We start from the raw sequence: 27,707 nt of genomic DNA, 5'->3' as shown, positions 1-27,707 counted from the left end.
AAAAATCCATCATAGTGCACAATATGCACTGAGCAAAGTGGATACAAATTCATAAAAATAAATGGGCATGGGTCTCCTCCTATATGTAGAAACCCAAACACACACACACACACACACACACACACACACACACACACACACACTGTCTCTCTATCTCTGTATGTGTATATTCATGTGCACATGCAAATATGAGTGTATGAGCATAAGTGCAAATGTGCAGAGGCTAGGATTTTACATCACGTGTCTTCCTCAGTCACTTCTCCACCTTATTTTTTGAGGCAGGGTCGCTCATTAAACTGGAGTTCACCGTGGGCGCTCTGGACCACAACTCAGGTCTTCACACCAGTGCTTTTCCCACTGAGCAATCGTTTCAGTCCCTGGAAGTTCTTGTAAAAAAGAAATGCAAGACACTCTATGCTTGCACAGTAAAGAAAAATACTTCCTTTCAGTGATCTCGACAGAAACAAGTTGAGGGAAGAGGAAGTCAGAAGATTTTCATATATAGAATCCATGGCAAGGTAGGAGTGGGTGGTGTGCAATACTAAGTTGTTTTCTGAAGATCTTCCCTGAGAGGGCTGCAAATACAGCTCAGTGGTAGAATTTACTAAGCAGGCATGAGGTCCTGAGTTCTACTGAGAGAGAAAAGAAAGGGAGGGGGGAGGCAGAAGAAAGAAGAGATAAAAGGACAGGCGGAAAGAAGGAAAGCGGGGAGGGAGGAAACCCTCGTCCACAGGGTTTGCACGTCCCAGCTGTCTGAGGATTGGAGTCTCACAGGGCTAACCTAGCCACGGCACTGTGGGTCCCTCCATAGACAACCTTAGCAAGTGGATGGCCACACGGTATACGTGTTAAGTCTTTACCTAGAGCCATATGTTCTGGAAATCAGTTTTCCAAATACCCCAAATAAATAGGTCCATTTCTGACATCTTCAACTCAGTGGAAAGTTTACTCCCCTTAAGTAAAGGTAGAATCTGCCTTTGCCAATGAGGTCTCCATCCACAGGGCTGCAGTTGGGTTCCGTCCACCTTTTATGTGCAGTTTGTGATTCAAAGGGCAATATTTTCATTAGCATTCTTGGATTTTTCTGTCATTTCAGGGGAAGGCAATTAAGGAAAGATAGATAGTTTTGGGGTGTTTGTTTGTTTGTGTTTTAGGAACAGTCTCACTGGCTAACCTGGTCTAGGACTCTTATGCAGCCCAGGCTGGCCTTAAAGATGTAAGATTCTCCTGCCTCAGCCTCCCAAGTGTTGAGAAGACAGGCACATAGGAGACTCCATCTGTAGACATGACTGGCCAGATCCTGTGACTGTTGATCACATGGCAAGCACCTGGAGAAGGCAGGACAAGAGCAGCCAAACCGACTGAAGGCCGAAAGGGATGATACAGCATGTGGCAGTCAAGGAAAGCCTGGCACCTCTGCGGAACCAACAACTGGGAAAGCAGGTGCTGTACGGATTCCGTGACTTCCTAGAAATGAGCATTGAACGACAAGTTCCTTGTTGCTGAGCTGTGTTTTCTGGCTGCTCTAGAACTTACTGTATGATAGCTTCAAGCTTGAGGTGGCCCCTCCGGCCCCCCGACTGTTACGTGGCCATTCTATTTCTTTGACATGTCCCCAGTGGGAGGAGATGAAGTGTTCGCTGACCACCTACCAGGCGAGAGCACGTGCTCCCTTAAAATACCGGACAGACGATACATATTTGCTAAATGGGTGAAGATGAAGGTCAAGGACACAGTTTCTCTCTTTCACTTTCTTTTAACAGAGATTAAAAAGACTAAGATTATACAAATTGACAACAAAGCTTTAGAATGCCTGGTTCCTGCTGTTTCTCATTTTGTTAGCGTGCTCATGGATCTTCCTATAGACTGTAGACTAAGCCTCACAGACTTCCTGTAGGCTGCGAAACAGCTATTGGAGTTGTCACTTACAGGTCTATTTATTCTATGTGTGTGAGCGTTTTGCCCACATGCATGTGTGAGTACCACACGCTGTGCTGGCCCCCGGGGAGGTCAGAAGAAGATGTAGGGTTCCCCTAAAACTGGAGCTGCTATGTGGATGCTGGGAACCGAACCCAGCTCCTCTGCAAGAACAGCGAGAGCTCCTGAGCACTGAGCCATCGCTCTGGCCCCAGAATAGAGATGTGATTTAACTGTACTAAAATTTCTTGATTTGCCTGGATATTTGTTTACAAATTAGCTGGTTTTCATTCCTGTTAAGCAATGGCACTTTTTTTTTCTTAATCAGAATTACTAGAAACTCAACAACGATTTTGGCCATTTTATAACCAACTTGCACCTATGACTTGCTGCCTTCGGGAAGAGCAGAAAAAAAGAAAATAGCCAGAAAGCTGTCTGGCCTGAATGTGCCTACTAATCACCTCTGAGCTCTGGGGCTATGGGTAATTTTTACTGTCTTTTCTCATCTCTTTTTGAATTTCCTTATGCTTATTGCTTTTACAATAATGACTTGAATTCCCAAAAAAGGGGAGGGGGTATTTTTCTTAACTAGAGTGAAGATTTCCACCTCATAAAGTGAGAGACAGTCAAAGAAGAGGCAGCTGTAAACACTCTTCAGAGGGTGGCTGTTTGCTTCATGGCTCTGGGTTTGACTTTTCCTGGTGAGTAAGCAGGTGAAGGAATGGCAACAGAACCAGCTGATAGAGCGCCACTCTACCCAACAGGTGGGAGACACTAAATAAGCCAGTCCCTGTGCGAACACGCCCCGGGTGTCACGGGAGGGAAGCACACCCGGGGAGCTCTGAAAGTCCCAGCTGCGCCAGGCAAAGGACTTGAAGAAGGAACCTTCTTTGTCAAGGCCTAAATCTCCAAATCCAGCCTCTGAAGGTGTATCCAGGAATGTTTTGTTCTAGTTTTTAAAGTAACAAGAGACTGAATGTGAAAGTGGAGTAGGCTCGTTTTTAGAAACCGAGGGAAAACAGAAATAGACTGTGAGGGCGTGCTAATTGCCCTTATGGGACTTTTAACATCCTGAGCATATTAAGCAAAGGAATGAAGTGTTTTAACACGCCCACTGTTAGGGAACAACATGCATGCATCCGAACCAGGCTACATCTCTTCAGGAACTGTAGTCTTGTGGAGCTTCGTCTGCTCTGAGGGTCATGGGCTCCTATACAGATCACAGTAAAGGTGAGAGTTTAAATGTTTCATCCAAAACAAGGTTGATGAACTCAATGGTAGTCCTGTGTGTATTTTCCTGAGTGCAGGGGGGAGAAGCATGGCAGTTGATTTATAATATTATTAGCAGCACCATTTTAAAAAAAAAGCTGAGGTACAACGCCAAAGTCAAATGTTACTATCTGGTGCTAAAATTGGTACTAGCTACTGTTTGGTTCCTCAGGCACTTAGAGACTTAGATGCTACTACATAAGGTCTATTGTAACTGACAGCTTTCCAAGGCCTTGAGAATCAGCTGAGGGGGTGAGAGCGGGGAGAATAATGAGAAAATGGCTGTCATATTCGTTTTTACATTGGCAATACTATAAAATGATGTAATAGAAGCAAGCACGCTCCCAGGTTGGCCCCTGGTTGCCTGGGTAACGGGCATGTCACCTGACCTCAGGGCCTGAGCGTTCTCCTCTTCAGTATCACATGCTGACTATGAACTGCCACAGACTCATTATGCTAAACTCTCATCTCTCTCTCTCCTCTTAGCGGCTGGTTAGAACAAAGCTTCAGCCTTTTACGTCTCCTTTGAAAAATTAAAGCCGTCTGAAGAACTGATTCTCTTACCAAATCAAAAGAATTTGCTAGAATGGGGTATAAAGGACTACAACTTTCCTCTGCAGAGAATGGGATATTGAGGAGTGATAAAAAGTCTCACGTCAGCTCCAAAGACTGTGCCTATTTGAAAATGGAAAGGCTTGCGTGAACTATAAAATAATTAGCTTTGGCTAAAGAAGGGAAAAGTATAAGGTTTAAAGGGCAAAGGAGAAGCTATATGAAGGAAATCAGTATAATTTGCTTTTCTTAATTCAGTTCTAAGCGAAGGGGTAATTGAAACACGCTTTTGAAAATATGGTACACACAGCACTGTGCATCTTCACGGCAAAAAGACAGATTCCTGTGTGGCGCCTTCCAACGCCTCAGCAGCGTGCTACTGTTGCAGTGGAAGAGGGGGAATGAATGCAGTCTGCCATGATCTAAAACTGGAATCACACAAACCCTTAGGTCCTTCATCCTTTGGGGGGTTGGGGTTCCGAACTGGATCTCGGATGCTGCAGTCTGTGCCTGCCCACGTGAAATCGCAGATGCAGGTGGCTTCATTGCTGCACACCTGTCAAGGAGAAAGAAGAGAGCTGCAGCACCGTAGACCACTGATAACAGGCGTAACCCAAGGGAGGGGGTGCATGGAGGAATCTTTCAGAACCACTTAGAAGACTTCCAAAACGTTCCCATGGCTTTGCAGACTAGGTTCGCAGGGCACATCATTGAAGACGTTATTGAAAAATAATGATTAAGATGAAAACTCTTTAAACTTGCAGTATTCATGATATTTAGATACATACATTTCTAATAAGGTAGTTTTATTTTTTTTTTCTGAAGTAAATGTTTCTGGTCAAGAAAAACGTACATGTTTAATTCAGTAAGTTAACAGACATGGGGCTCAAGGGACACTGCCAGAGAAGAGAGGGACCATCCCCAAGGGGGCAGTCCTCAAGGTAAAAGACCAAGAGACACAATCACTAGCAAGCCGCGTGATCTCACCATGTCCACTTCATACGGTGGTGGTCTGCCTGCCCAGTAAGTGCCCCCCACATCCCCCCCCCCCGCCATCTATGGAGTCTTTCTCTCCCAGGCGGCAGGCTGAAAGACCTCCACCGAGCAGCAAATGGCACGGACTTGCAATTTACATGAATCGAATAAAACCCTCTGCAAACTAGAAAGCAAGACGCTGAGACCCTTTTATCATTAGAAATGATAAAAATCAAAATGCCAAAGCTTTTAAACCTGAGATACGATGATAGATGATTATGATTAATATGACTGAACTTTGCTTTTTTTTTTTTGTTTTTAATGGTGAAAATGAGAGGGCGGAAAGAGAAAGCAGCAAAGAGCCTTTTACGCCTCATATTTTCAGAGCAGTAACTAAAATGCTTAAAAAGTCGGCCTGGTTATTTTATTTTACAAAGCAATTGTAAAATGGCCCAAGCACTCATTATGTACCATGTTCTTCTGCTAAGAACTTTATGAAAAGCATCTCGTTCACTCCATATCAGCAGCTAAGAGCTACGAGAGGGTAAGTACATAACCACCGTCACCAAGGCATCAAGAAGCAGAGCCAGGATCAAAATCCACAATTCTCTCTAGCCCCTGCATCCAAAGTCACCAGATAGGATGGCTGACCTGAATGTCATTTTCTTGGGATTAATAAACACCTAGAGGGCATGACTAGGGCACACCTTTGGGGGTGTCTTGGGGTGTATCTCCAAAGAACTAACTGTAGGGGAAAGGCCCAACCTGAGTGTGGGTCACTGGGTCCCTCTTCTTGGAATGGGGTCCTGGACTGAATAAAAAAGAAGGCAGCCAAGCAACTGTCCTCCCTGTCTTTGCTTCCTGCTCCGACAAATATGAGGAATAAGCAAGCTAGTGGCTGACACATCTTTCCCATAACACTGGACTGTGTCTCTTGAACCATGAGCCAAGTCACCCCCCTCCTCTCTAAAGTAGTTGTTTTGTTTTTGTTTTTGTTTTTTATTTTTTGTTTTTTACCACATCGCAGGTATTTTGTCACATCAACAAATAGAATGACCAGTGACCAGCACCCCAGGCTCCATGGCCTCCCTGTGAGCTTGTGCTTCAGCCAAATGTCAGCACAAGAGAAGCTTCCTGGGCCTGTCCACCTTGGTCTACTCTGTGTCACACATTACACATCTATCTGTCCGTGTTGAGTTCCTTCTACCTTCATTCCAGCATCCTTTTATTATTATTATTATTATTATTATTATTATTATTATTATCATCATCATCATCATCATCATCATCATCATCATCATCATCATCACTCTGTCTCTTTGTACACATTTTCCTAATCTCTGAAGTCTGTAGAAATTTTGAAATGCCTTCATTTTTTAAAAGTCTAATCTAAATTACTGTTATAATTTGGGTGTTTTTTTTTTTATTATTGTTAAACTTGGGTTTTCCAGGGAAGGCAACATTCTCAAACACGCTGGTCACAGAATTAGAGCTACACATAGGTCTGAATATAGACAGCATCTTTTCAGTGTGTGTGTGGGGGACTGGGAACAGCCCAAGGATAGCTGTACTTCTTTAGAAGGATGAGTATCATCTGTGACCTGAGATGAAAGCCGGTCACTAATACGGCTTCTGTTGCTTTGTGCTACTAAACAAACACACTGACATGGAGTCTTCAACCCCTGAGGAAGTGTATCAGCTTTCTAACAACTTTTAAGATGTCGTGATGGCTAATTTCATGTGCCACGTTAACAGGGCTGTGGGGCGCCCAGTTGAACATCATTTCTAGATGTGACTGTGACAGCATCTCTGGATGAGAGCAGCATTTGAGTGAGTGAGCTCCACAGAGCTGACTGCACACCCAAAAGGGCCTGCATGCAGCACAAAAAAAAAAAAAAGAAGGAAGAGGAATTCCCCCCCTCTTCCCCCCGTCAGTGTCGGAGCTGAGACACTTTCAGCTCATCTCCACTCCCAGACACCAGCTCTGCTGAGTCTCATGGCCGCAGACGCAGGATGAATCATACCAACGGCTTGCATAGCTCTCCATTTTACAAGCAGCAAACAGTGGGGCATCACAGCTTCCGTCATCATGTGAGCCAATTATTCATAATAAATCCTCTTAGAGAGAGAATAGGTACATAGATGGATGGACGGATAGACACGGCATTTATCTTATTTTTCTAGAGACTACTGACTAACATAGATGTCAATTGTATCTGGAGAATACATACGATCAATACACATAACCAATAAATGAGATGAGAAATAGATCAAATTAATTTATAAATAATGATTTTAGCAGATTAAGGTACTAAGAAAACTCTGACAATCAGAGCATAGAAACTGGCCACAGCCCCAGTAAGAAATGACTGCATCTGGCTGTCTCGCGTCGCTGTGAACCCAGGGGCCCAGCTAATGAAGAAACCAGCTGTAACGCTGATGTCTACTTACCCCATGGCCGGAGCAGACTTTACCCCTGGAGTCAAGAGGGCAGCTGCTCATATTCAGGGCTTGAATCTGTAGGCACTTCCGATCTAAGCACATCATGGATGGGCCACACGGAGTCCCATCTTCCACGTAGCCCACATCTGTGTCGTCGTCTAAAACTACGTGAGCACCGCTGAAAGCAGAAAGTGACCCACATAAACACAGGCACCACCACGCTGGACAACAACACGGCGCCCCAGCACGAACAAGGCATGCCGCTCACGAAGCAGAGGAGACTGCTATCGCTAGCAAGGCTTATTGGAGACTCTGCCTCCTTCTCACCTATCATGGGATGCTGAAAGGAAGCTACCTCTCATTATAATTACAGCACACGGCATCGGGAACAACAGTTATCGGCAGGAAACATTCTAACTCTTTCGTTGGTTCCAATATTAAGGCTAGGTGACAGCTGTTTGTGCAAGAAGGGAAGATGGAAGTGTGCCGTTGGTCCTCCACCACCCGGTGGGCAAAAACAGCAAAATGAGACATTTGAAAATTAGTATTATTACCTCGGGAGGATTTAGCTACCACAGTTGAAAAGGAAGCCAGGGCTTCTTTCCTAATGTTTACTTCTTATGTTTTGAAGTTAGGTGCAATTAGAATTTGGATGATAATTAATGACGTAATACCTAACAGAGAACGCTGCTGAATGATTTACAAATACGGCATTTTGTAGTATAACCCCGTGGCCCAGGGAGGCTATTAGAGACGTGTGAGGATGTATATACACTGGAAGAGTGCAAATGTGCGTGGAAGGTACTAGATACAACACGGCACGTGTACTCCAGGAAGGCGTTTACCTTTAGAGTCATTAAAAAAGATGGGAAAATAGCACTTATCTTCCCCGAGACCGTGAAACTGTGCAGAATTGCTTTGAGGTAATTTCAGACATTTATTCACTCCCATATAAAGGTGCTTTGGAATCCCGCGACAGTGGAAATAAAGGGCCGACACTGGGTCAGTTCTGCGGAAGGTCCCTGCAGTGTGTCAATGGCAGTGCCTCTGAGCAAGAGAACGCTAGCACAGAGCACAGCTGCTGTGAAAGCAAGGGCTCTTATCTGTAACGCAATACCCCTCCCTGCCTGAAAACACAAGCCTCTTGCTTTATGTGTTTTGTATTCATAGACAGATGGGTATTTGCAAAGTTATTAAAATAAAAAAATATTTCAATCATTAATTTCTGTATGTGATTGGGTATTTTTTTAGGTCATCAACTAAACCAAATGCATGTAACATAAAATACTGCTTTTATTTTAAAAAAAAAAAAAGTAAAACACACAGTATCCAAAGAGTGATAATATTCCAATGTTCAGAAAATTTAACCAGGGTTAAAAAGGAGTGCAGGGTGGGTGAGTATCCCTAATCCAAAACACTGAATTCTGAGCTGTTCCAACACCGGAAACGTTATGAGCACTCACAGTATGAGTGGGTAAGGCCACTTAAGACACAGCCGCAGTGAAAATGCAGGCACACTAAAAGTACTGGGTAAAAATCACTGCTCGGAAGAACTATAAATGGACGATGACTATAGGAAAGTTCAATATGACTCAGGGAACTGCAATCCAAGACACAGTAAGATACCACCTCAATTCCCTTAAAGTAGCTGTCTTTAAAAATAATAATACAAATGCTCGCCAGAGTGAGGAGTAGAGAGCCTTACTACACTACGAGTGGGAGCATCAGTTCGTACGATCTCCGAGAGAAGAGGGTGGTGGTTTCTTCCGAATGCCAGCTAGTACTGCTGTGTGTTTACGGTGGCGTTGTTACAACAGCCGGGCTATAAAAATCAGCCCAGGTACCCATCAACGGAAATGGATACCAGGAGGTCTGGATACACGTAGCAGAGTGTCAGTCAGCCACAGAGAGGAATGAAGTGCTGTCCTGTTCAGAATATCTGTGAACTGAGTTGTACACAGAAAGATCAGCACCCCAAAGACAACCTCTCGTACACATGCAACCCTCAAAAAGTTGGCTTCATAGTGGAATAGTAAAGAGGGGGGATTTGAGACTATGCAGTGGCGGAGGGGGTTGAAGGACGGCTGTATGCAGTTAACAGACGCTGTATGCTGTGAGGAGGTATTTCAATAAATTCCATTAATAATAATAATAATAATAATAATAATAATAATATTAATACGTCAGTGAAATGGGTGCACAGACTTTTGAATTCCCTTCAGCCTGTGTGTATAAGGCATAAATGAACAACAAACTCCACGTTTAGTTTTGGGTCTCATCCTCCACACTACATTATCATGTGCATACAAACATTCAAAAATCTGAACACTTCCAATCTTGAGCTTTGGGGATACTTTATAGCCTGTAGGATAACTATCTTTCAAACTGTGATTTGGAAAACCACTGTGATTTGGGGCAACTGTAATTTGTGAGTCTATATTCCTTTTTTGTTTTTTAAGTGGCTTTCCCCATGGAAGGAAAGGATGAAACTAGAAGAAAATCTTAGATCTTTGATGTTTTCAAATTCTGCTTGTTTGAAATCTGTGATTATCATTCTCCCTGGGTCTCCTGACTGCTGTGTGTTACCTGCTCCCCAGGTCTCCTGACTTCTGTGTGTTATCTGCTCTCCAGGTCTCCTGACTTCTGTGTGTCACCTGCTCCCCGGGTCTCCTGACTTATGTGTGTTACCTGCAGTCAATGACTCGGCCTTGATGGTAGAAAGACGTTGGGATGATCTCTCCTTGAAGTTGACCAATACGTGGAGCTCGGGTAAGGTTGGTGCAAAGTAGAAATCCACAGAACACGTCACTGCATGGGTTTGAGAAGGCAGAAGACAGGAAGAATCCAACATCAAAAATCCACAGCCCTCACTGCACAGACCTTAATGTCTACGTGCTACTGTTCCAGGAACTAAACGCAGAACCTTGCAGACACTAGGCAAGCAATCTACTACTAGCCTAAGCTCCAGCCCTCAAATTTCCCATTGCTTTTTTCACTGCAGAATAAAAGCATTCAGGCACTGTGCGTCAGCTATGACTGCCCTCTTCCCTGCCTAAAGTCACAGCTTCACTCATGGTAGTGAAGTGTGCACATTCGAAAGGAAGGCCAGGAATATGCTCGGTCGATAGCAGCGTTCCTGCCCCTGACACCCACCACCTTACGCATCCCTAGGGTTGCCGAAGGGATGCTCTTTCCAGACAACATGAAGAAGGTCGGCCTTTGAATGTGCATGTTCTGCGTTTACCTCACAGCCGTGAGCTCACCAGCGTGAGAGCGTAAAAGTCTACACAGCAAGGCTCACACAGCCAAAGGGAAGAAGTTGTCTGGATCCTTGGTGGCATTTTGATAGGGCTCACCTGTCACAAGGACACCTCTACTTCCAGCCTAGCTATTCAATAAACAATGACTTATACAAGAGGATGGCAAACCAGTGAAGTGTCGCATCAGTGAGGAGGAAACCTGAGGCCAGCAAACGCGTGGCAACATGCCAACTTCCTCTTGTAACTCAAGAAATGCAGATTTAAAACCATGCCAAGATAGCCGCTCCCACCCGTCGGGATTGATAACAGTTAAGAATCTGGTAAAAAGCAGCATATCTTTCAGGAGGATTTCCTAGAGCACAGCCGCTTTCAGGAAACGACTTGATGTCACGTGATGACAATGAGAATACGCATGCCTGTGACCCGGCCACTGTTTTGCTAAGTGTATACTCTAGAGCTCAGGGGACACCATATATATACTAGGCGACAAGTTTAAGAATGTCCACTACAGTAGAGTTTATTTTATATTCTTTTTCCTTCCTCTCACGCTTATCTATTTTAGTAGAACATATTTAATGCATCCTTTGGCAGCCCCGTGCAGGTGTACACTGCATCCCCGGCTTCTCCCCCCCCCCCCCCCCGCGCCTTCTGTGGGGCGAGCTGTGGCCCAGGACGCCCACTCACTGTTTGCTGCACTGGATCCACCGGTCTCCATCCTTGCCGCAGTTGCCCTTCTCCGTACCTTCCGTGTTCAGCTTCTCATAGCAGAACTTGTCTGACCCTGCAGCCTCTGTCAGAGATGGACGAGAGGAGAAAAATATATTTTATTTCTCTGGGCTACTCGTGCTCAGTGGGGGGCCGCAACTCGCCTATCAACTGCTTCCCAGAAACAGGAATAGAAGGAGCCTCGATTGCCACTTCCTATGGCAGAAACACGCAAGCGCTGATTTCAAGGCAGGATGTGCCATTCACTTACTTGTTTAAAAAAAAAAAAAAACCAAAAACAAAAAAACTCCAAAACCCAGTGGCTTCTGTGAGCTTGTGCGAAAGTGCAGCATGGTCTGAAATGCGAGAAATGTCTAACCAGCTCTTGCTGGTGGGTTTGTGAGTGATCAGTGAGAAAAATCACTAGCAGCAAAAAAAAAATCACTAGAACAATACCACACAGTAAGAAAATATTCGTCTTTGGTCCTGGTCTGTTTTACTTTATTTTATTATGTTTTATGTACGTGGGTGTTGTGCCTAGAAGTACAGCTAGCTGTACACCATGCGCATGCAGTACCCAAGGAGGCCAGAAGAGGGCATCAGATTCCCTGGAAGTGGAGTTACTGACACTTGTAAGCCACCATGTTTATGTTAGGAATTGGACCCATGGCATCTGGAAGAACAACCAGTGCTCTTAACCACTTAGCCATCTGTCCAGTCTTCTTAATTCTGTTTTATGGTAATATTCAGGGACTAGTTTTAAAGTCTCAGCCCACTGAGATTATTAGGTTTGTTTGTTTGTTTGCTTGTTTTCCTTTCTTTTTGAGACAAAGTCTCACTTCTTTGACCCAGCTGGCCTGGAACTCATTATGTAGTCCAAGCTGGCCTTTAATTACTAGCAATCCTCCTGCCTCAACTTCCCAAATGCTGAGATTACAGGCATGAGCCTCTATGCCTGGCTCTGCTGAGATTTTATATCAGCATTTGAGTTTTAATGTTTGAATTTTAAAAGGACATTAAGTCCTTATTATCTTTACCTAAATGAAGCACTCACTGGATGTAAATCTTTCCCACGAGCGATCCCTGTTGAACACTGAAATCACTCACGTGGCCTCTTCTCTCTTGTGTACTTTCTTCCATTTGGTAGGGCACCTCCCACTGTGGGTGGTGCCTCTCCTGGGCAAGTGGTCCTAGGTTCTATAAGAAAGCAGGCTGAGCCGTTCTTGGGGAGCAAGCAGTAAGCAGCAACCCTCCATGACCTCTGCTTGGGTTCTTTCCTCCAGGTTCTGCCTTGAGTTCCTACCTTAACTTTCCTCAGGGAAGGAGTGTAAGATGGAAATATAAAGCCCAATAAATCTTTTCCTCCCCAGAGTCGTTTTAATCAGAATGCCAAGAAAGTCAATCCCTAGGTGGCCATTCATGAACTGAAGTTCTGAGTCCCTGTGAATGTCACCTGGTAGACGTGTATATTAGCATTTAGGCATATTAGCTAACACCTGAGATTAGCTACCTTGCTCCTGTCTGTGCCCAAGGAAATACCTGTATGCCATCACTTTGACCGAAATACTAAACAGCAGACTAACAAACAAACAAAAACAAAACCAAGTCTGCACTGCTCCTAAGGTAAACCAGCAAAGTAAAGCATACCATTGCACAAGTGGCCAGACAGTGACTATGAACTGTGGCACTCAACCCTGTTGTCGCAACACCTCATATTTAACAACCAAGATCAATGAAAGGCACTTTGGTTTCCATGACAAGTTCTAACTAGGATATCTGTTTCCCATGGATTTTGCATTATCATCATCACTACAACCACCATCATCATCTTCATCACCACCACCATCATCATCTTCAACACCGTCATCATCATCATCATCATCATCATCATCATCATCATCATCATCATTTGAGGTGTACTAGAATTGAACCCAAAGCCTCACAGGCACTCTACCACTGCACTACACTTCCAGACCTGGATACAGTTTTCATAACATCTCTTTCATTCTTTCCTAGCCTTTTTCTTTCACATCGCTCCATGCTGTGTATCTCCATCGCAGACCGAAAGAGAAGAACCATGAAAAGGAAACTGTGCGGCCATCAAGCCAGAAGACGCAACCTACTTGTTCCCCAGATGTACTGACACTGGTTGTCCCTTGTCTTGCACTCTCCGTTGTAGCAGCGACCCTGAGAGAGAGAGAGAGAGAGAGAGAGAGAGAGAGAGAGAGAGAGAGAGAGAGAGAGAGAGAGAGAGAGAGAACGCACATACGTTGTGAGCCACAGGCCACCAGGCTATTGCCACCCCCCAAATTCTGACTACAAGGTCCCCCTCTGGGTGAGTTTGTTCCATACTCAAGTCTGTTCACAGTGACCAGTAAGAAACATAAACATTTTAAACGAGGTGTAAGATCAGCCACACTAAAATGTAAAGCTCCAGGCACACAAGTCACGGCACAGCTCTTTCTGTGTAACAGTTTTTGAAGCTTACATTTTTAGGGAGAAGAAAAATTTGTACCGTTCTGCAAATGATACCAAAATGACTTTTAGCTTCTCTTTGAGGATGTAATACTGACTTGAGGAAAGTCTTATAAAATATTGTCCTGGGTTTTTGTTTTGTTTTTTTTTTTCTAAATAGGCTGAAATTATTTTAGGGTGGTTACAAACTTAGACCCCTGGTTTCGTCAGCCATTGTGTTTCTTTCTCACTCCCTGCAATCTGACCATTTATTTTGTCACTGAGTAAACGTATTTGATATCTGGACCGAAATAAAGCAGATATAAACCAGCACCCCACTGCAATGTACTTTTTAGTAAACTTCTAAAGTTACATTTATCAAAAGGGGAGGGGCACTGAAATCTTACTTAGAGCCCAGCATACCTGATTTTGATTGCAGGCATAACCATCTTGTTTGTGGAGATTCGGTGGGCACTGAAGAAAAAAATATTATCCTTTTAGTTGATAGTCAGTATATAAAACACCTACAGAAAATGTGGTTAACACATATAAAAACGAGACGGAAAGTAAATTCACAACTAGGAACATTTAGCGAAACACATCTAACTCCATGAATGAGTAATTTCATTCTATCGTCACTGAAATGACTAAAGTCCACGCGGTTACTTCTTTTTAGGTTTCTCTGTTTGCCAGGAGCTGGAGCAGATAACACACGGTGTTCACTTGTCAAGGAGCTACAAGCAGGAGGGACTGAACCGGGCAGCGGGGGGAATGAATCGGCTTGCTGTGCAGGAGTGGGCGTGCGAAGAACTAATTTGCAAGACCTTGAGCGGCTCCTTGTGAATGTCACATCTGCCTGTGACATCATGACATCTGCCTATGGGACACTTGGCGAAAGCCGAAGACGCCACAGGCACAATCAATACAAGTGCTGTATCTCTGTGACCTCTCATGCCGCAGACTTGTCACTGGGATACTCTATGATGATGTGTAGGGATTTTTTTTTATATTGCTGTTTTAGCCAAACCATCTATGACACCATTTTTAAAGTACCATTCATTATCCCCAGATGTTATCCACAGTAAACTACCATTACACTTTTTAAACAATTAAGAGGGCGGGGGGAAAGGTCAGATGCCACAATGCTGAAAGCGAGTGTGAAAGAAAAATACACTCGGGACGCGGAGTCAGAAGCACACCCGAGGCACTGAGGTTCTTCTCGGTCCCGATTTTCTCTGCAAATGTCGTTAACACAACAACGGCTCAGGCCCCAAGCCAGAGCCTCCACCTTTCTTTCTTTCTTTCTTTCTTTTTCTTTCTTTCTTTCTTTCTTTCCACGTGCAATGTCTAAATGCGTTTAATTTCTTTGGTGCCACCATGCTCTCCTTAACAACAACTTTGAATTGTGCTGTATTTTTTTAATTTTTATTTTATTTTAAATTTTTTATTAATTTATTCTTGTTACATCTCAATGGTTATCCCATCCCTTGTATCCTCCCATTCTTCCCTCCCTCCCATTTTCCCCTTATTCCCCTCCCCTATGACTGTTCCTGATGGGGATTACCTCCCCCTCTATATGATCATAGGGTATCAAGTCTCTTCTTGGTAACCTGTTATCCTTCCTCTGAATGCCACCAGGTCTCCCCCTCCAGGGGACACCACCTTTCCGCATCTGCACGCCACTCTTTTTCTCTCTCATACACGCCACCCAGTAGGACTGCAAATCCTCCGACTCACTTCAAAACAGCAACTCTTTCTCTCAGCTTCCGCCATTCAGTGCCAGGTCGAGGCTGCCAGCATTGGAGCCTGGATTGTAATCGCCACCTCAGGCCTCTGGGTCCGTGCCGTGCTCCCAGAGAGACCCCGGGGAAACGTAGAGCACCAGATCACGTGGGTGGGTCCCCAGCTCAAAACTTCTACATAGCCTTCCAAGTCGCACGTGATCGGCTTCTCCCATCCACAGCCCATCATCTCCCTGACCTCATTGCCAACTCTCTCAATGGGTAACTCCCGTAGGACATGCCAGGCACGCTGCCAGCCCATGCCGGATTACTGCGGGCCTCATTCCATCTTCTCCTTAGGGGTTTTGTTCAAATACCACCGTCTCACGGAGCTTTCTCTAACCACCTTCTTTAGAGCAGCCACCACGCCCTCCTGTGCTGGCACCCCCTGCTCCCCGTTTCCTACATTTTCCTTCTCCACTGCACTTACCACCAACTGACAGTTCATATAGCTCCCTCGTATGCTCACGTTTGTTCCCACGATTATGTGGGGCTCCATGCAGGCAGGATTTTCTGTTTAGTTTCCTGTCGCACAAAACAACGCCGGGATGTGGTGGGTGGCTCAATTACTGCTAGCTGACTAAGAAAAATGAATAGATCACCCATACTGGTAAAAATGAAGTTATTTTATGCTGCATAGATAACGGTCGCTTTATCGAGCTCAGCACAGAAAGATGAACTCAGGCAGCATTCTTCGGGGGCAGTGACACATTATAGGACACGGCAATAAAATGTCAGCTCTGCCTCGTCCTAAAGGCTGGAGCCCCCTTTGGCTTTATTCACCATAGCTTTTCACTCTACCTGGTGCCGAGCATCCCAGGGGTGCGCTGATTGACACTAGACAAATTGCACAAAAAGCAGACATCCCTGCCGCCTCTTCCATCTTTCTGAATTCCCCCAGAATGAGATCATTATCTCATTATCAACCATCATAAATTACTTGCTTTCCCTAAAACCAGTACAACCACAGTAAATAGAAATGGAGTGGGGGTGGAGTGGAGGGGTTGGGGGGGGGACACATCTGGGGGGGAACACATCTCAAAGAGGCATGCTGCTTTTGTGATGTCTTAAGAAGGAAAAAAAAAAACTAGGAGAATGCTTTACTGACAAAAACAAAAACAAAAAGCAAACAAACAGTTCTCATTATAAACATGTCACAGCAACATGTGCCACAACTTCTACTCAATCTGGTTTTAGTTTAGGCTTTAAAAAAACAAGAAACAAAAAAGACGCCAGTTGTTAGACAGGTGCACACCTGCTGTGGCTATCTAAATGAAAATGCCCCCTGTGGGCGCATATATTTGAATACTTGGTCCCCAGCTGGTAAAACTGTTTGACTCTTTTATAAGTTGCTTTAGTCGTGGCGCTTGTCACAGCTATAAGAAAACAACTGAGACACTTGGAATCCCAATTGTCAGGAGGCTGTCAGGAGGATGGGCAGCCTGTGCTGAAAAAAAATTTTTTTAAGCCTCAAAAACAAAACAAACAAACAAAACAAAGAGAAACCATTAAGGCCAGTTGCTTATCACTGCAATGTTTAATGGGGAAATTGCCCAGATGGTCTGACATCCTCTAAGGATGCTCAGACCAGGGGCAAGTCTGGGCATTCTGCTCTCGAAGTGGAGCTCTGGAGTCTCTGAACACTGCTGCATCCCTGGTCCACCTGGGAGGCCATAAAGGAAGATTCGCCTGAAGTGGTCTCAGTGGTGCTTATCTTAAATTGTAGAATAGCCCCATTAATTACTAGTGCTTGCAGAGACCGTTTTCACAGCTTTCAGGTATATTTTCTACGTGGCATTGTTTGCCAAGGATTTCTTTCAGCTACTCTAAGCATTGATTATTCTGTCATAAACTGCAATAAAAAAAAAAAGAGTTCAACACAGCTCTAAACGATATGTTCCCATCAAATCTGTCCCCTCAGAGTCCAGAGGACCCTGTGGAAGAGGATGTAGAAGGAGTGGGGCAGAGAGAGGGGACAGAAGGCATCTGGAAAATGGCACCCTCTAAATCAACTGCGCAAAGCTCATGTGGACTCACAGAGACTGGAGCAGCAAGCACAGGGCCTGCGTGGGTCTGCACCTGGCCCAGCCCTCCGCATGGACGCCATAACTTTCAGTTTAGTACCACAACAGGACTCCTAAATGTGCAAACAAGTAGGTCTCTGATTCTTGTGCTTTCTCTTGGAGCTCTTCTATTTTCCTGTTGGCTTGGCTTGTCCAACTTCAATATAATGGTTTTTGTTTTATCTTTTTGTTTGGTTGGTTCGTTTTGGTTTTCATGTTGTTGTTGTTGTTTTGTTTTGTTTTGTTTGTTTTTTGAGACAGGGTTTCTCTGTCTAACAGAAGAGCCCTGACTGTCCTGGACTCTCTTTGTAGACCAGGCTAGCCTTGAACTCACAGAGATCTGCCTGCATCCGCCTCCCAAATGCTGGGATTAAAGGCGTGCACCACCACCACCAAGCTGTTTTATCTTATTATGTTTTATTTTGTTGTGTTTTTGAAAACGAAAACAAAAACAAGTTCAGCGACATCAATAAATGCTGATATAAAGATTAACTAAAAACATGAAGTTAAAAAAAAAGACAAGAGTATATTGAAGGCATGGAGATCGTGGTCCTCGGGGTGCAGAGACTCTGGTCTCATAAAAACTCTGGGTATCAGTAAATTCAAACTTCACTGTCTCTTCAGCAATTAACGAAAACTGTTATGGCTTTTATATCCTTCTCTACTTCAAATACCTACTTTAGGTTTATTCTCAGGATCATATTTTTAAATTATCAATAAAACAGCAGTATATTCTAATTGCCACTGAAAGATTAACAGTACGACTTTAACCAAAGAAGTAAAAGAAAAACAATCGCATTTCTTAGACAATAAAATAGGTTAAGGGAAGAGCCCCTATTTTATTTTACTTTTGTGTATGTGTGAGTATACGGTATATATGAGTACTGTGTGTGTGTGTGTGTGTGTGTGTGTGTGTGTGTGTGTGTGTGATATGTGTGCAAGTGTGTGTATACCGTGACCCACATGTGCCTGTATAAGGGGTTAAGACTGCACATCTTATACTCTCCCCACAGGGTCTCTCACTGGACCAGGACTCACCAATTAACTAGTCCGGTTGCCCAAGGAAAGGATTCTCTGGTCCCTGCCTCCCATGCTGAGATTACAGGCATCTGGTTTTCATGGCGGTGTTGGGGGCCTAAACCCAAGTCTTCGGGCCTGCACAGCAAGGGCTTTATTCACTGAGCCACCTCCCCAGCCTCAATGGCCCCATTTTAAAAGCCTGATTTCCAGAAGAGTCTCCAAGGCAAATCGGGAGTTACCATTGAAACGGAAATCTATGCTTCTAAAAAAGACTGAACATGAAAGCCAAGAACGTATATTGCAGTTAGAAAAATATAATACTATTCTATATAACTAACAGCCCAGTCAAATGGTATATTAGAATTGTTACACTTGCGAGAGAGAGAGAATTTGTGATTCTTGTACTCTGTCTCTATGTAGTAAAATTGTAAAGGACTCTGTTTACATAACTAAATATGAGGAACAGATATACAAGAGGGACACACAGGTAAATAACCAGTCAGGTCATCTTTCCATGTGCTGTACCATTAACAGAGCCATGGGAAATATACACAGACCTTTCTAAAGGTAAATTGACATCTTTTCTTTCTCTCTTCTCATGCTCCCTTCCAGAAACTCAGTGCAGAGCCAATCACTCTGCTTTCCCTCTCCTGGATGGATGGGTTGATACGTAGGTGAAGATTAATTAGACCTTCTGAGCCGCAGAGTGGAGTGTGGCTGGGAAGCCGGCGCTCTCCACCGCTTCTTCATGCTATCCACTGGGGAAGAGCCTGCCTCTCCGCACGGAAACCACACTGGGACCAACTGTGTCAGTCACCTGCTGCTACGGTTTGAACCAAGATCTTTTAGAAGACACACACGGGCCTTGCATCGAGTGAAGGCTATAACTCGAATTGGTCATTTTCATTTTTATAGCATGGTCATTTGACTTCAAGCTGTACTACATGTACTGTGACCCCAGTGGGAGCCACTACTCCTTGCAGCCCTGGGAACTTATCCTCCAGAGATAACCCCACAGGACAAGTATTCCTCCAAGTGCACAGAAGTCTTCACTTCGGTACTGATAAGACAGTGAAAAACCACTGAAATCTAATGAGTAATCTCTAGGTAAAAACTGTTAAATTTGCATTACACAATCATAAACCAACACATTATCATGGGGGGGAAAACCTTCTGAAGACACATAGGAAAGAAAATAAATCAAATGAAATGCCAAGTCCTTACTGTGGCGTACAGGTCCCACCTGGCAGAACAGGACAGCCTCGGGCACTTCTCCTCTCCCCCAGTTCTGCCCGCTCTCACTGCACTTCCTGAAGAAGGCACGCCTCTAACTTGCTGTTTGTAAACTAACTCCTTCCACGGCTACTTCAATGCCATCCCCTCCGAGAAGGAAGGACCACCGGATTGTTCCAACCTAACACCCCACTACAGTCTTCTTCCCACAGCACCTTATTTTATCATATATGTGTGTGTGCATACATATGCATACATACATACCTGTATGTACACACACACATGCTATATACATATATATGTAGACGCACATATGTATGTACATATGTGTATATATGTGTTTATATACATATGTATCTAACTTATTTGCCTCTCTATACACAACAGAACCTAAGTTTCACTAGAGGAAGGCCTCAACAATCGTGCCCCCTTCCCGATTCTGGCATTTACAGCAGTACTTGGCAAGTAACTCAACAGATGTTCATTTGGATGGCAAATAAGGATATAAAACAACATGCTATAAATAAAAGGCGTAAAGATTATACAACGAGGAAGTCAAGAAGTCAATATTAATTGCGATATCATAATCATTTTAATGGACCAAAACCATGCCAAAGCACAGAGGCTGAGAGGAAGGGACGAGGCACAGGGGAAACGACAGAGACTTAGAAACCTGGCCCTCCTGCTCCCAGCCACAGTAGTCCTGCTTGCTCCCAGGCTCTTATGTTAGTTCCCTTCCAAAATTTGTTTTTAAAAAATTGTTCAAGAATTTTGACTAAGGAGGTCGAGCATTTCTTTAAGTGTTTCTCAGCCATTTGATATTCCTCTGTTGAGAATTCTCTGTTTAGTTCTGAGCCCCATTCCTCTATTGGGTTATTTGGTTTGGTGGTGTTTAATTTCTTGAGTTCTTTATATATTTTGGATATTACACATTTGTCAGATGAAGAGTTGGTGAAGATCTTTTCCCAGTCTGTAGGCTGTCGCTTTGTTCTCTTGACAGTGTCACCTGCCTTACAGAAGCTTCTCAGCCTCATGAGGTCCCATTTATTAATTGTTGATGTTAAGACCTGGGCTGTTGGTGTTCTGTTCAGGAAGTTGTCTCCTGTGCCTATGAGTTCCAGACTCTTCCCCACTTTTTCCTCTAACTGGGTTAATGTCTGTGGTTTTAGGTTGAGGTCTTTAATCCACTTGGACTTGAGTTTGTGCATGGTAACAAATAGGGGTCTAATTGCATTTTTCTACATGTAGACATCCAGTTAGACCAGCACCATTTGTTGAAGATGCTGTCGTTTTTCCATTAAATGGATTTGGCTTCTTTGTCGAAAATCAAGTGAGCAAATGTGTGTGGATTCATCTCTGGGTCTTCAGTTCGATTCCATTGATCCACTAGCCTATTGCTGTGCCAGTACCATGCTGTTTTAATTACTATTGCTCTATAGTACAACTTGAGATCAGGTATGGAGATTCCTCCAGAGGATCTTTTATTGTATAGGATTGTTTTTGCTATTCTGGGCTTTTTGTTTCTCCATATGAAGTTGAGAATTGTTCTTTCAATATCTTCAAAATATTTTGTAGGCACTGAGATTCCATCTTACACCCATCAGAATGGCTAAGATCAATAACTCAACTGACACCTCATGCTGGCGAGGGTGTGGAGAAAGAGGAACACTCCTGCATTGCTGGTGGGAATGCAAACTAGTACAACCACTTTGGAAAGCTATCTGGTGCTCTCTCAGAAAAATGGGAATAGGGCTTCCTCAAGACCCAGCTATTCCACTCCTTGGAATATACCCAGAGGATGCACTACCACACAACAGGGATATATGCTCAACCATGTTCATAGCTGCCTTATTCATAATAGCCAGAACTTGGAAACAACCTACATGCCCCTCAATAGAAGAATGGATAAAGAAACTGTGGTACATTTACACTGTGGAATACTACTCAGCTATTAAAAACAAGGAATTTCCAAAATTTGTGGACAAATGGATTGAACTAGAAATTGTCATAATGAGTGAGTTCACACAGAAGCAAAAAGAGCTAAATGGTATATACTCACTTATATCGAGACACTAGTCCAAGGGGTATGTCCCCATGAAAAACTGTACCTACCAGGATAGTGGGTAAGAAGGGAGGATATCCTATTGAGACTTTAGGTGTGAGAAGCCTGGGAGAAAGAGGAAATAGAAGGATCCAGCGGGTCCTGGAAAACTACAGGAGAGTCTGGGCCCTGGGGTCCTCCGCAAACTGTGGCAACAGCCAAGGAAAAAATAGGCAGTAAACCTTGAACCCCTACCCGGACTAGCCGATGGATATTCTCCACTGTTGAGTGGAGAAGGAGATCTAACTTTCACACAAACTCTGGTGCCCCATATTTGAACATGTCCCTTGGATGGAGATGCCTGGTGGCACTCAGAGGAAAGATAATAGGTCACCAAGGAGAGACTTGATACCCTATGAGCATACATAGGGGGAGGATGTCCCCCTCAGTCACAGACATAGGGAAGGGGGAGGAAAGGAGGAATGGGAGGATACATGGGATGGGCTAACAACTGAGATGTAATATGAATAAATTAATTTTTAAAAAAAGAAAAAGAAAAAAAAGAATTTTGAAAAGAGCATGAAAGATGTGGGAGCCTAAGGGGGGAAAAAGCTTATGAGTTGAGTATAAATCATCTAAAGATACTTCTGAAAGGGGAATTGAGAGGGGGGGGGAGGGAGGGAGGGAGGGAGGGAGGGAGGGAAGGAGGGAGGGAGATATGAAAATCCCAAAATACTATACCAAACTTCCTGAAGTAACAGTTTGGTAGAGAGCTAGAAATATCTAGAAAACAAATCTAATAAATAAACCAAAACCAGGTCCACACATTAAAGCATGTACTGCACAGTGCAGGAGCTAACATGAGGTTTCCCATACCTGGCCGGAGTCTCCAGTGCAGTATTCAGTGATATCACAGCTGTTTACAGCATCCCGACATTCATAGCCTCGTGACTGAAACTACAAATCAAGGCCCAACGTTAGGAGTCAGTGTTAACTGGTACCCCACCATTCACCAGTGCCACTAGGAGCCAGTGTGAACTGGTGCCCCGCCAAGCCACCACTGTTACGTTCACCAGCAAGCCTGTGCATTCCCGTGCAGCACTTTGCTTCACAATTTGCAAAATCACTGCATGGTAGACATGAGATCCAGGTGCTCATCTTACACTGAGGATGAGCATCAAAGAGGCACTCAGTGTACAGACGGCAAAACCCACTGTCTGTAGTACTGAGGTAAGAAAACAACGTCATGAAATTCATGTAAAGAAGAAACACTGGCTCATCTTAACACAAAGGGACAAAAAAACCCACCATTAAAATTGAAGATTTCTCTGCAGGGTTAATCTGTCCATTAGCAAGGTATTAACCTTGCTTTAGATAAGTACGTACAACAAAATTACCATGAATTCATATAAATCACCTAGGCATCCATGACTGCCTAGGATGAGCAAAACGTTTTGTTTTTCTGGATGCGCAAAACACGAAGTCTCACTAGTCTCAAGCAAGTTATCATCTGTTAGACAGTGTGAAGCAAGCACAGACTAAGCTGAAATCTCCTAGAATATTGCGATGTGGAACCTCCCTGGTACTGAAAAAAGTTTTTAAAAAATCACATGATTTTATAGTTACCTGAAATGTCATGGATCTGACATATGAGAAAAAAAAAGAATGTTAACAGGACTTTGCAAAAGGAACAGGCTGTCACTTTGGGTGGCAGACTCCACATACACACACACACACACACACACACACACACACACACACACATACACGCACACACAGGCACACATGCAAACACGTATACACACACAAACATACATGTGAACGTATGTATATACTTCCTCACCTGGATTTCTTTGACTTTGCAAAAGATTCAAAAAGCCAAATGAGAGACAGAAGCACTTGGTCTTATACTGTGTGTCTAAAGCAAATTAGGGTACGTTTTCAAATGTGACTGTTAGAAATAGGTTGTCATTTCAAACCCCAACAGAATGGTCCCTCTTCTGTCCTGATCACTTAACCTGTTCGTCTGTGCTAACAGGGCAGCTTGTTTAGGTTGGACGCTGTGCGGGCCCATCCTCTAGAGGAGGCCTAGGAGGCTTAGGACAGTAAAGAGTGAATGACAGAAGAGACGCACACCGTGGCCCACAGAAGTTCCACAGAATTGCCAATATCGCTGAGCTAGCATGCACAAACGTGTATCAAGCCGCTCAAAAGCTCAGCAGGCATCCTGAGACGGCTAGCTAATTTGCCAGTGAGCAAGTAGAAAGATGAAACTTCCAGGGGACTCACAAGACATGAGGTGTTGTTGCAGCAGGGGCCGTCACTGCAGTGGGCCCCGTTGGACAGCGAGCATTTCTTGCAGCAAACTCCATAGCACTCCTAGAGAAAACACTCTTGTAAGCAAGTCAGGAACCCGCCACTGCCCATTCGGCATTCCCTCCACGTGTAGCTTATGCATCAGACGGCAAGAGTTCTAGAAACGGTTCGCTAACATTTTAGAAAAATCAATCACTTTAAATGATGACGACTCCTGCCCACATTTCTCAGCAGGCCGATCTCCCATGAGTCTGATTACTCATTAGCAGGCACCCACTCACATGCCTCTGTAACGTACCATGTTCGTAATACCCGCATTTTGTTTTTAAAAGGGGGAAAAAAATAATAACGCGCAGCCTTGGGAAAACGCTCATGATTCCGCAGAAGGTGCCTGAGATGAATATGAGCTCTAAATTAACTTTTTAAAGGTCAGGCTTTTGATTAGAACAATCCATTAGGCTCTTCAGACAAGGCTGTAACAACAACATGACTAATTCTTACGTGTCTGAGTGGGAGCGAAGCATTGATCATAGCGATCAGGAAAAAGGAGGAGGAGGAGGCAGTGACCCTGTGATGAATGATGGCTGATGACTACCGCTGTTCCTGTGAGCTCAGAGGCTGAAATGCACTAAAAGTAGAGACAGCGTCTTAACACCTACCACATGGAAACCGCAATCACATTCCTCCCCGGCCTCTACATATCCATTGCCACATTCTGTGGGCTCAAACAGCTGAAAGAGATTGGAGAAAAGCATTTCAGTTTATCAAAGAAAAGCCGCACAACAACCTGGCCGCATATATAGCTACTACATATGCCGTAGTGTTCTTCTACGGTTTGTTATTATTTTATATTCTTATTTAGGTGTATGTGTGTAGCTACATAAGTGCGTGCACACAGACATGTGCATAGCTGCAGAGGCCAGAAAAGAACACTGGATCACCTGCAGCTGGAGTTACAAGCAGTTGTGAGCTGCCCAACCTTAGACAAGGAACTAAACTCCAGTCCCCTGAAAGAACAGCACGTTGTCTCAACTACTGAGCCATCCTTCCAGACCCTGGTTTATTATGTATCTTATATATGGTGTCTGTGTGAGAAATAATATTCACTTATTAATAACACTCTTACAAACATGTTTTTAAAAAGGGGGTAGTGTCTCTGGGGATTTCCTTGGTGGGGTCCTGAGAGACAGCCTCGAACACAAGAGTGACTCTTTATGGAACTGAGCTGTCAGGAGAAATAGATCATTTCCTAAGTTTTCTAATGGAGCTAAAATGTATTAGTTATAAGACATACAGATATCTAATTTGCTGACTTGACTAAAGGCAGTTCAGATGACATCAAAACTGTCAGAAAGATAAATATGTTCAGTCAAAACCAAACGTGAGAGATGCAACTAAGGAAATGGCAATAAGCCTTAGAACAGTGTTGCCAGAGATTCAAATCCATCACACTCGCTGAAAAGAAACCTGCATTGTCTGGCACAAAGCCCCACCACTGCATTGCTTGACTTATCTGTTAGTAGAAAAGAAAGTTAATCCAGTAACTTTAGAATTTCAGTAAGTTCACTGTGTGCAAATACTCAAGCTCTTAATGCCCAATTTAGTTTCATAAAGAAAAAAAATTAAGTAAATTAAGTTAATGTATAGAGAGTGGATGAATATCTAGAAATCTCTCAGTCATTGCTACAGTCATAGCAGAGGTGACCTTCTAGAATATTCCCCCAGTGGTGCCATAAACTTGGTTCTGGATAAAAAAAAAATATTGTATACAGACCGTTGGACTAGTCACTTACTTATGACAAACGTGTCTATATCCTTTTGGCTGGAACAGGATTTCTCTGGGTACAAATTACCACTTCTAGGTGTGTGTTGTAGAAGGAGCAGGGACCAAAATAGGAACCCAGAAGCTCAGAGCCACGAGCAAGAGAGAAAGAGCTTGTCCCCGGCAGGCATACACATTGGGTAACAGTCATCGTCCACTGAGCCTACTCAAGAGAGACCTGCTTTTACTTCTTCCAGGAAGGAACTAGTAGAAGAAGCGAGGAAACCTTGCAGCAGAGTTGGATGGGACTCAACAGTACTAATCTCCATTCTACTTTGATTAGCAGGCAGGAGAAAACAGAAAGGGGCAGGGCAGCTAAGAGATGACCAACACTTGGTACCAAGGCTTCCCATCCTTCCGTGCTTGGGTTCTTTCCCCTTCCTGAGATGGGTCACCATCTCAAACCAGACGGAAATCACAGCAACTGGGCAGATTCCTAAAGGCCAGGAAATGTGCACGTACACTGAAAATGACAAGCAGCACATGCCTGTGCATATAGTCACCGACGAAGAACACTAGGGAGGAAGAAAAATAGTTCTTTGACATATACACATAAACAATCCTAGTGGAATCTGCGGGGCCTTCTTTTTTTAATCAGTGTAATTTGTAGTTTAAAAAGAGAAATCATCCTGTATCTAACTTCTGAAATTGAATATGTTAACAAAGTTAGTGTGTGTGTGTGTGTGTGTGTGTGTGTGTGTGTGTGTGTGTGCGTGTGTGCCATTCCCAAGTTACCGGGGATAATTTTCTTCCTGCTCACAGGTAATCTGAGAAATAAAATGATGGATCTTTGTGTATACACAGAAACCTTAACCTCTCGGAACAAGAGAGTGCTGTTCCCTCAAGCACGGTGCTTACAATTAGCCAGCAGCTGCAGGGCAGGGTAACACTAACCATGCGCTGGGCAAGTCAAAACTGCCACATTCGTTCTTTGTCACAAATCTCACTCATCTCAGATGCCTGGAAGCCTTCTAGTTTCTTTGTCCGGAGGTCACGGCCAGGAAAGGCCACCAGCCTATTTAATGGTGTGAAGTCACTTTAAAAGTCTCCATTCTTCTGAGACTCACCGGGGTTTTACTTTTGTGAGATTTCACAGGGGTGTCAGGTCCCAAACTTCCATCCCATGACCCCAGCTGTATCCTCGGCTGTGAGTATGGAATAAATTAGTCTAGCGGTTGCCTGCCTTAGTCACTGGTTTTTTTGTTTTTGTGGGGTTTTTTGTTTGTTTTTGATTTTTAAAGAAAAGGTCAACACAATATTGCCACTCTTTAAATTTGCAGAGTACTGAACATTTTCTATACAGATAAACTCTATTTGAGACATGAGGTGTATTCTAAAGGAAAAATGAACTTTCCCATGTTCAAATCCTGGTACCATCTGCTAATAGCGCCGATAGTGTCTTTTCAACTTCTGGCCTGCTTCATTTCCGGACACGCTCTTATTAAAGCACAGGGCCTTGTGCAAAGGCCTCAGCCTGTCAGTTTGAGAAGTCGGCCTCTGCTGAACTTTAGGAAAGTATGGTGCCTGGCCATGCTCTATGTCAAGGGGACTGGCGGACATCTTATAATCAAACAATTTCACGCTTCCACCGCAAGACATAAATATTTACATCATGAGGACCAAATGAAGATTTTCAAATTTTAGGAGTTTTACTGTCAAATGTATTTTATGAAAACTCCTAAAAATCTCTTCTGGAAATGTATAGGATTTTTTTTTAATTTGTGCCTGAGGAACTGCAGTCTCGTTTATACATACTCCTATGAAATGCCAGTGACAGTATTGGGCTGCCAGGGGAAGGGGACTATGTAGTAGAAATGCTCGTGGTGTTTATGGAATCTGCAAATGTTAGACCAAGAC

At 43.8% G+C, this 27,707-nt stretch overlaps 1 protein-coding gene across 3 annotated transcripts in view; it reads right to left on the bottom strand.

The window, feature by feature from the left end:
- The window catches only part of ADAM23 (ADAM metallopeptidase domain 23), a 148,844-nt gene that overhangs the window by 19,092 nt on the left and 102,045 nt on the right, over window positions 1-27,707 (bottom strand). For all 3 annotated transcript variants that reach the window (XM_084779289.1, XM_084779288.1, XM_084779287.1), the window contains exons 16-24: window positions 24,688-24,759; window positions 24,002-24,091; window positions 22,589-22,669; window positions 13,998-14,048; window positions 13,244-13,307; window positions 11,100-11,205; window positions 9,844-9,963; window positions 7,165-7,333; window positions 4,183-4,294 (exon numbers count right to left, since the gene is read on the bottom strand). In XM_084779289.1, the coding sequence (XP_084635415.1) occupies window positions 4,183-4,294; window positions 7,165-7,333; window positions 9,844-9,963; window positions 11,100-11,205; window positions 13,244-13,307; window positions 13,998-14,048; window positions 22,589-22,669; window positions 24,002-24,091; window positions 24,688-24,759 (865 nt within the window). The remainder of the gene's footprint in view (window positions 1-4,182; window positions 4,295-7,164; window positions 7,334-9,843; window positions 9,964-11,099; window positions 11,206-13,243; window positions 13,308-13,997; window positions 14,049-22,588; window positions 22,670-24,001; window positions 24,092-24,687; window positions 24,760-27,707) is intronic.

Source organism: Acomys minous (assembly GCF_964271855.1).
Source record: "Acomys minous genome assembly, chromosome: 4".
NCBI lineage: Eukaryota > Metazoa > Chordata > Mammalia > Rodentia > Muridae > Acomys > Acomys minous.
This window is presented reverse-complemented; position numbering and strand designations above follow the sequence as displayed.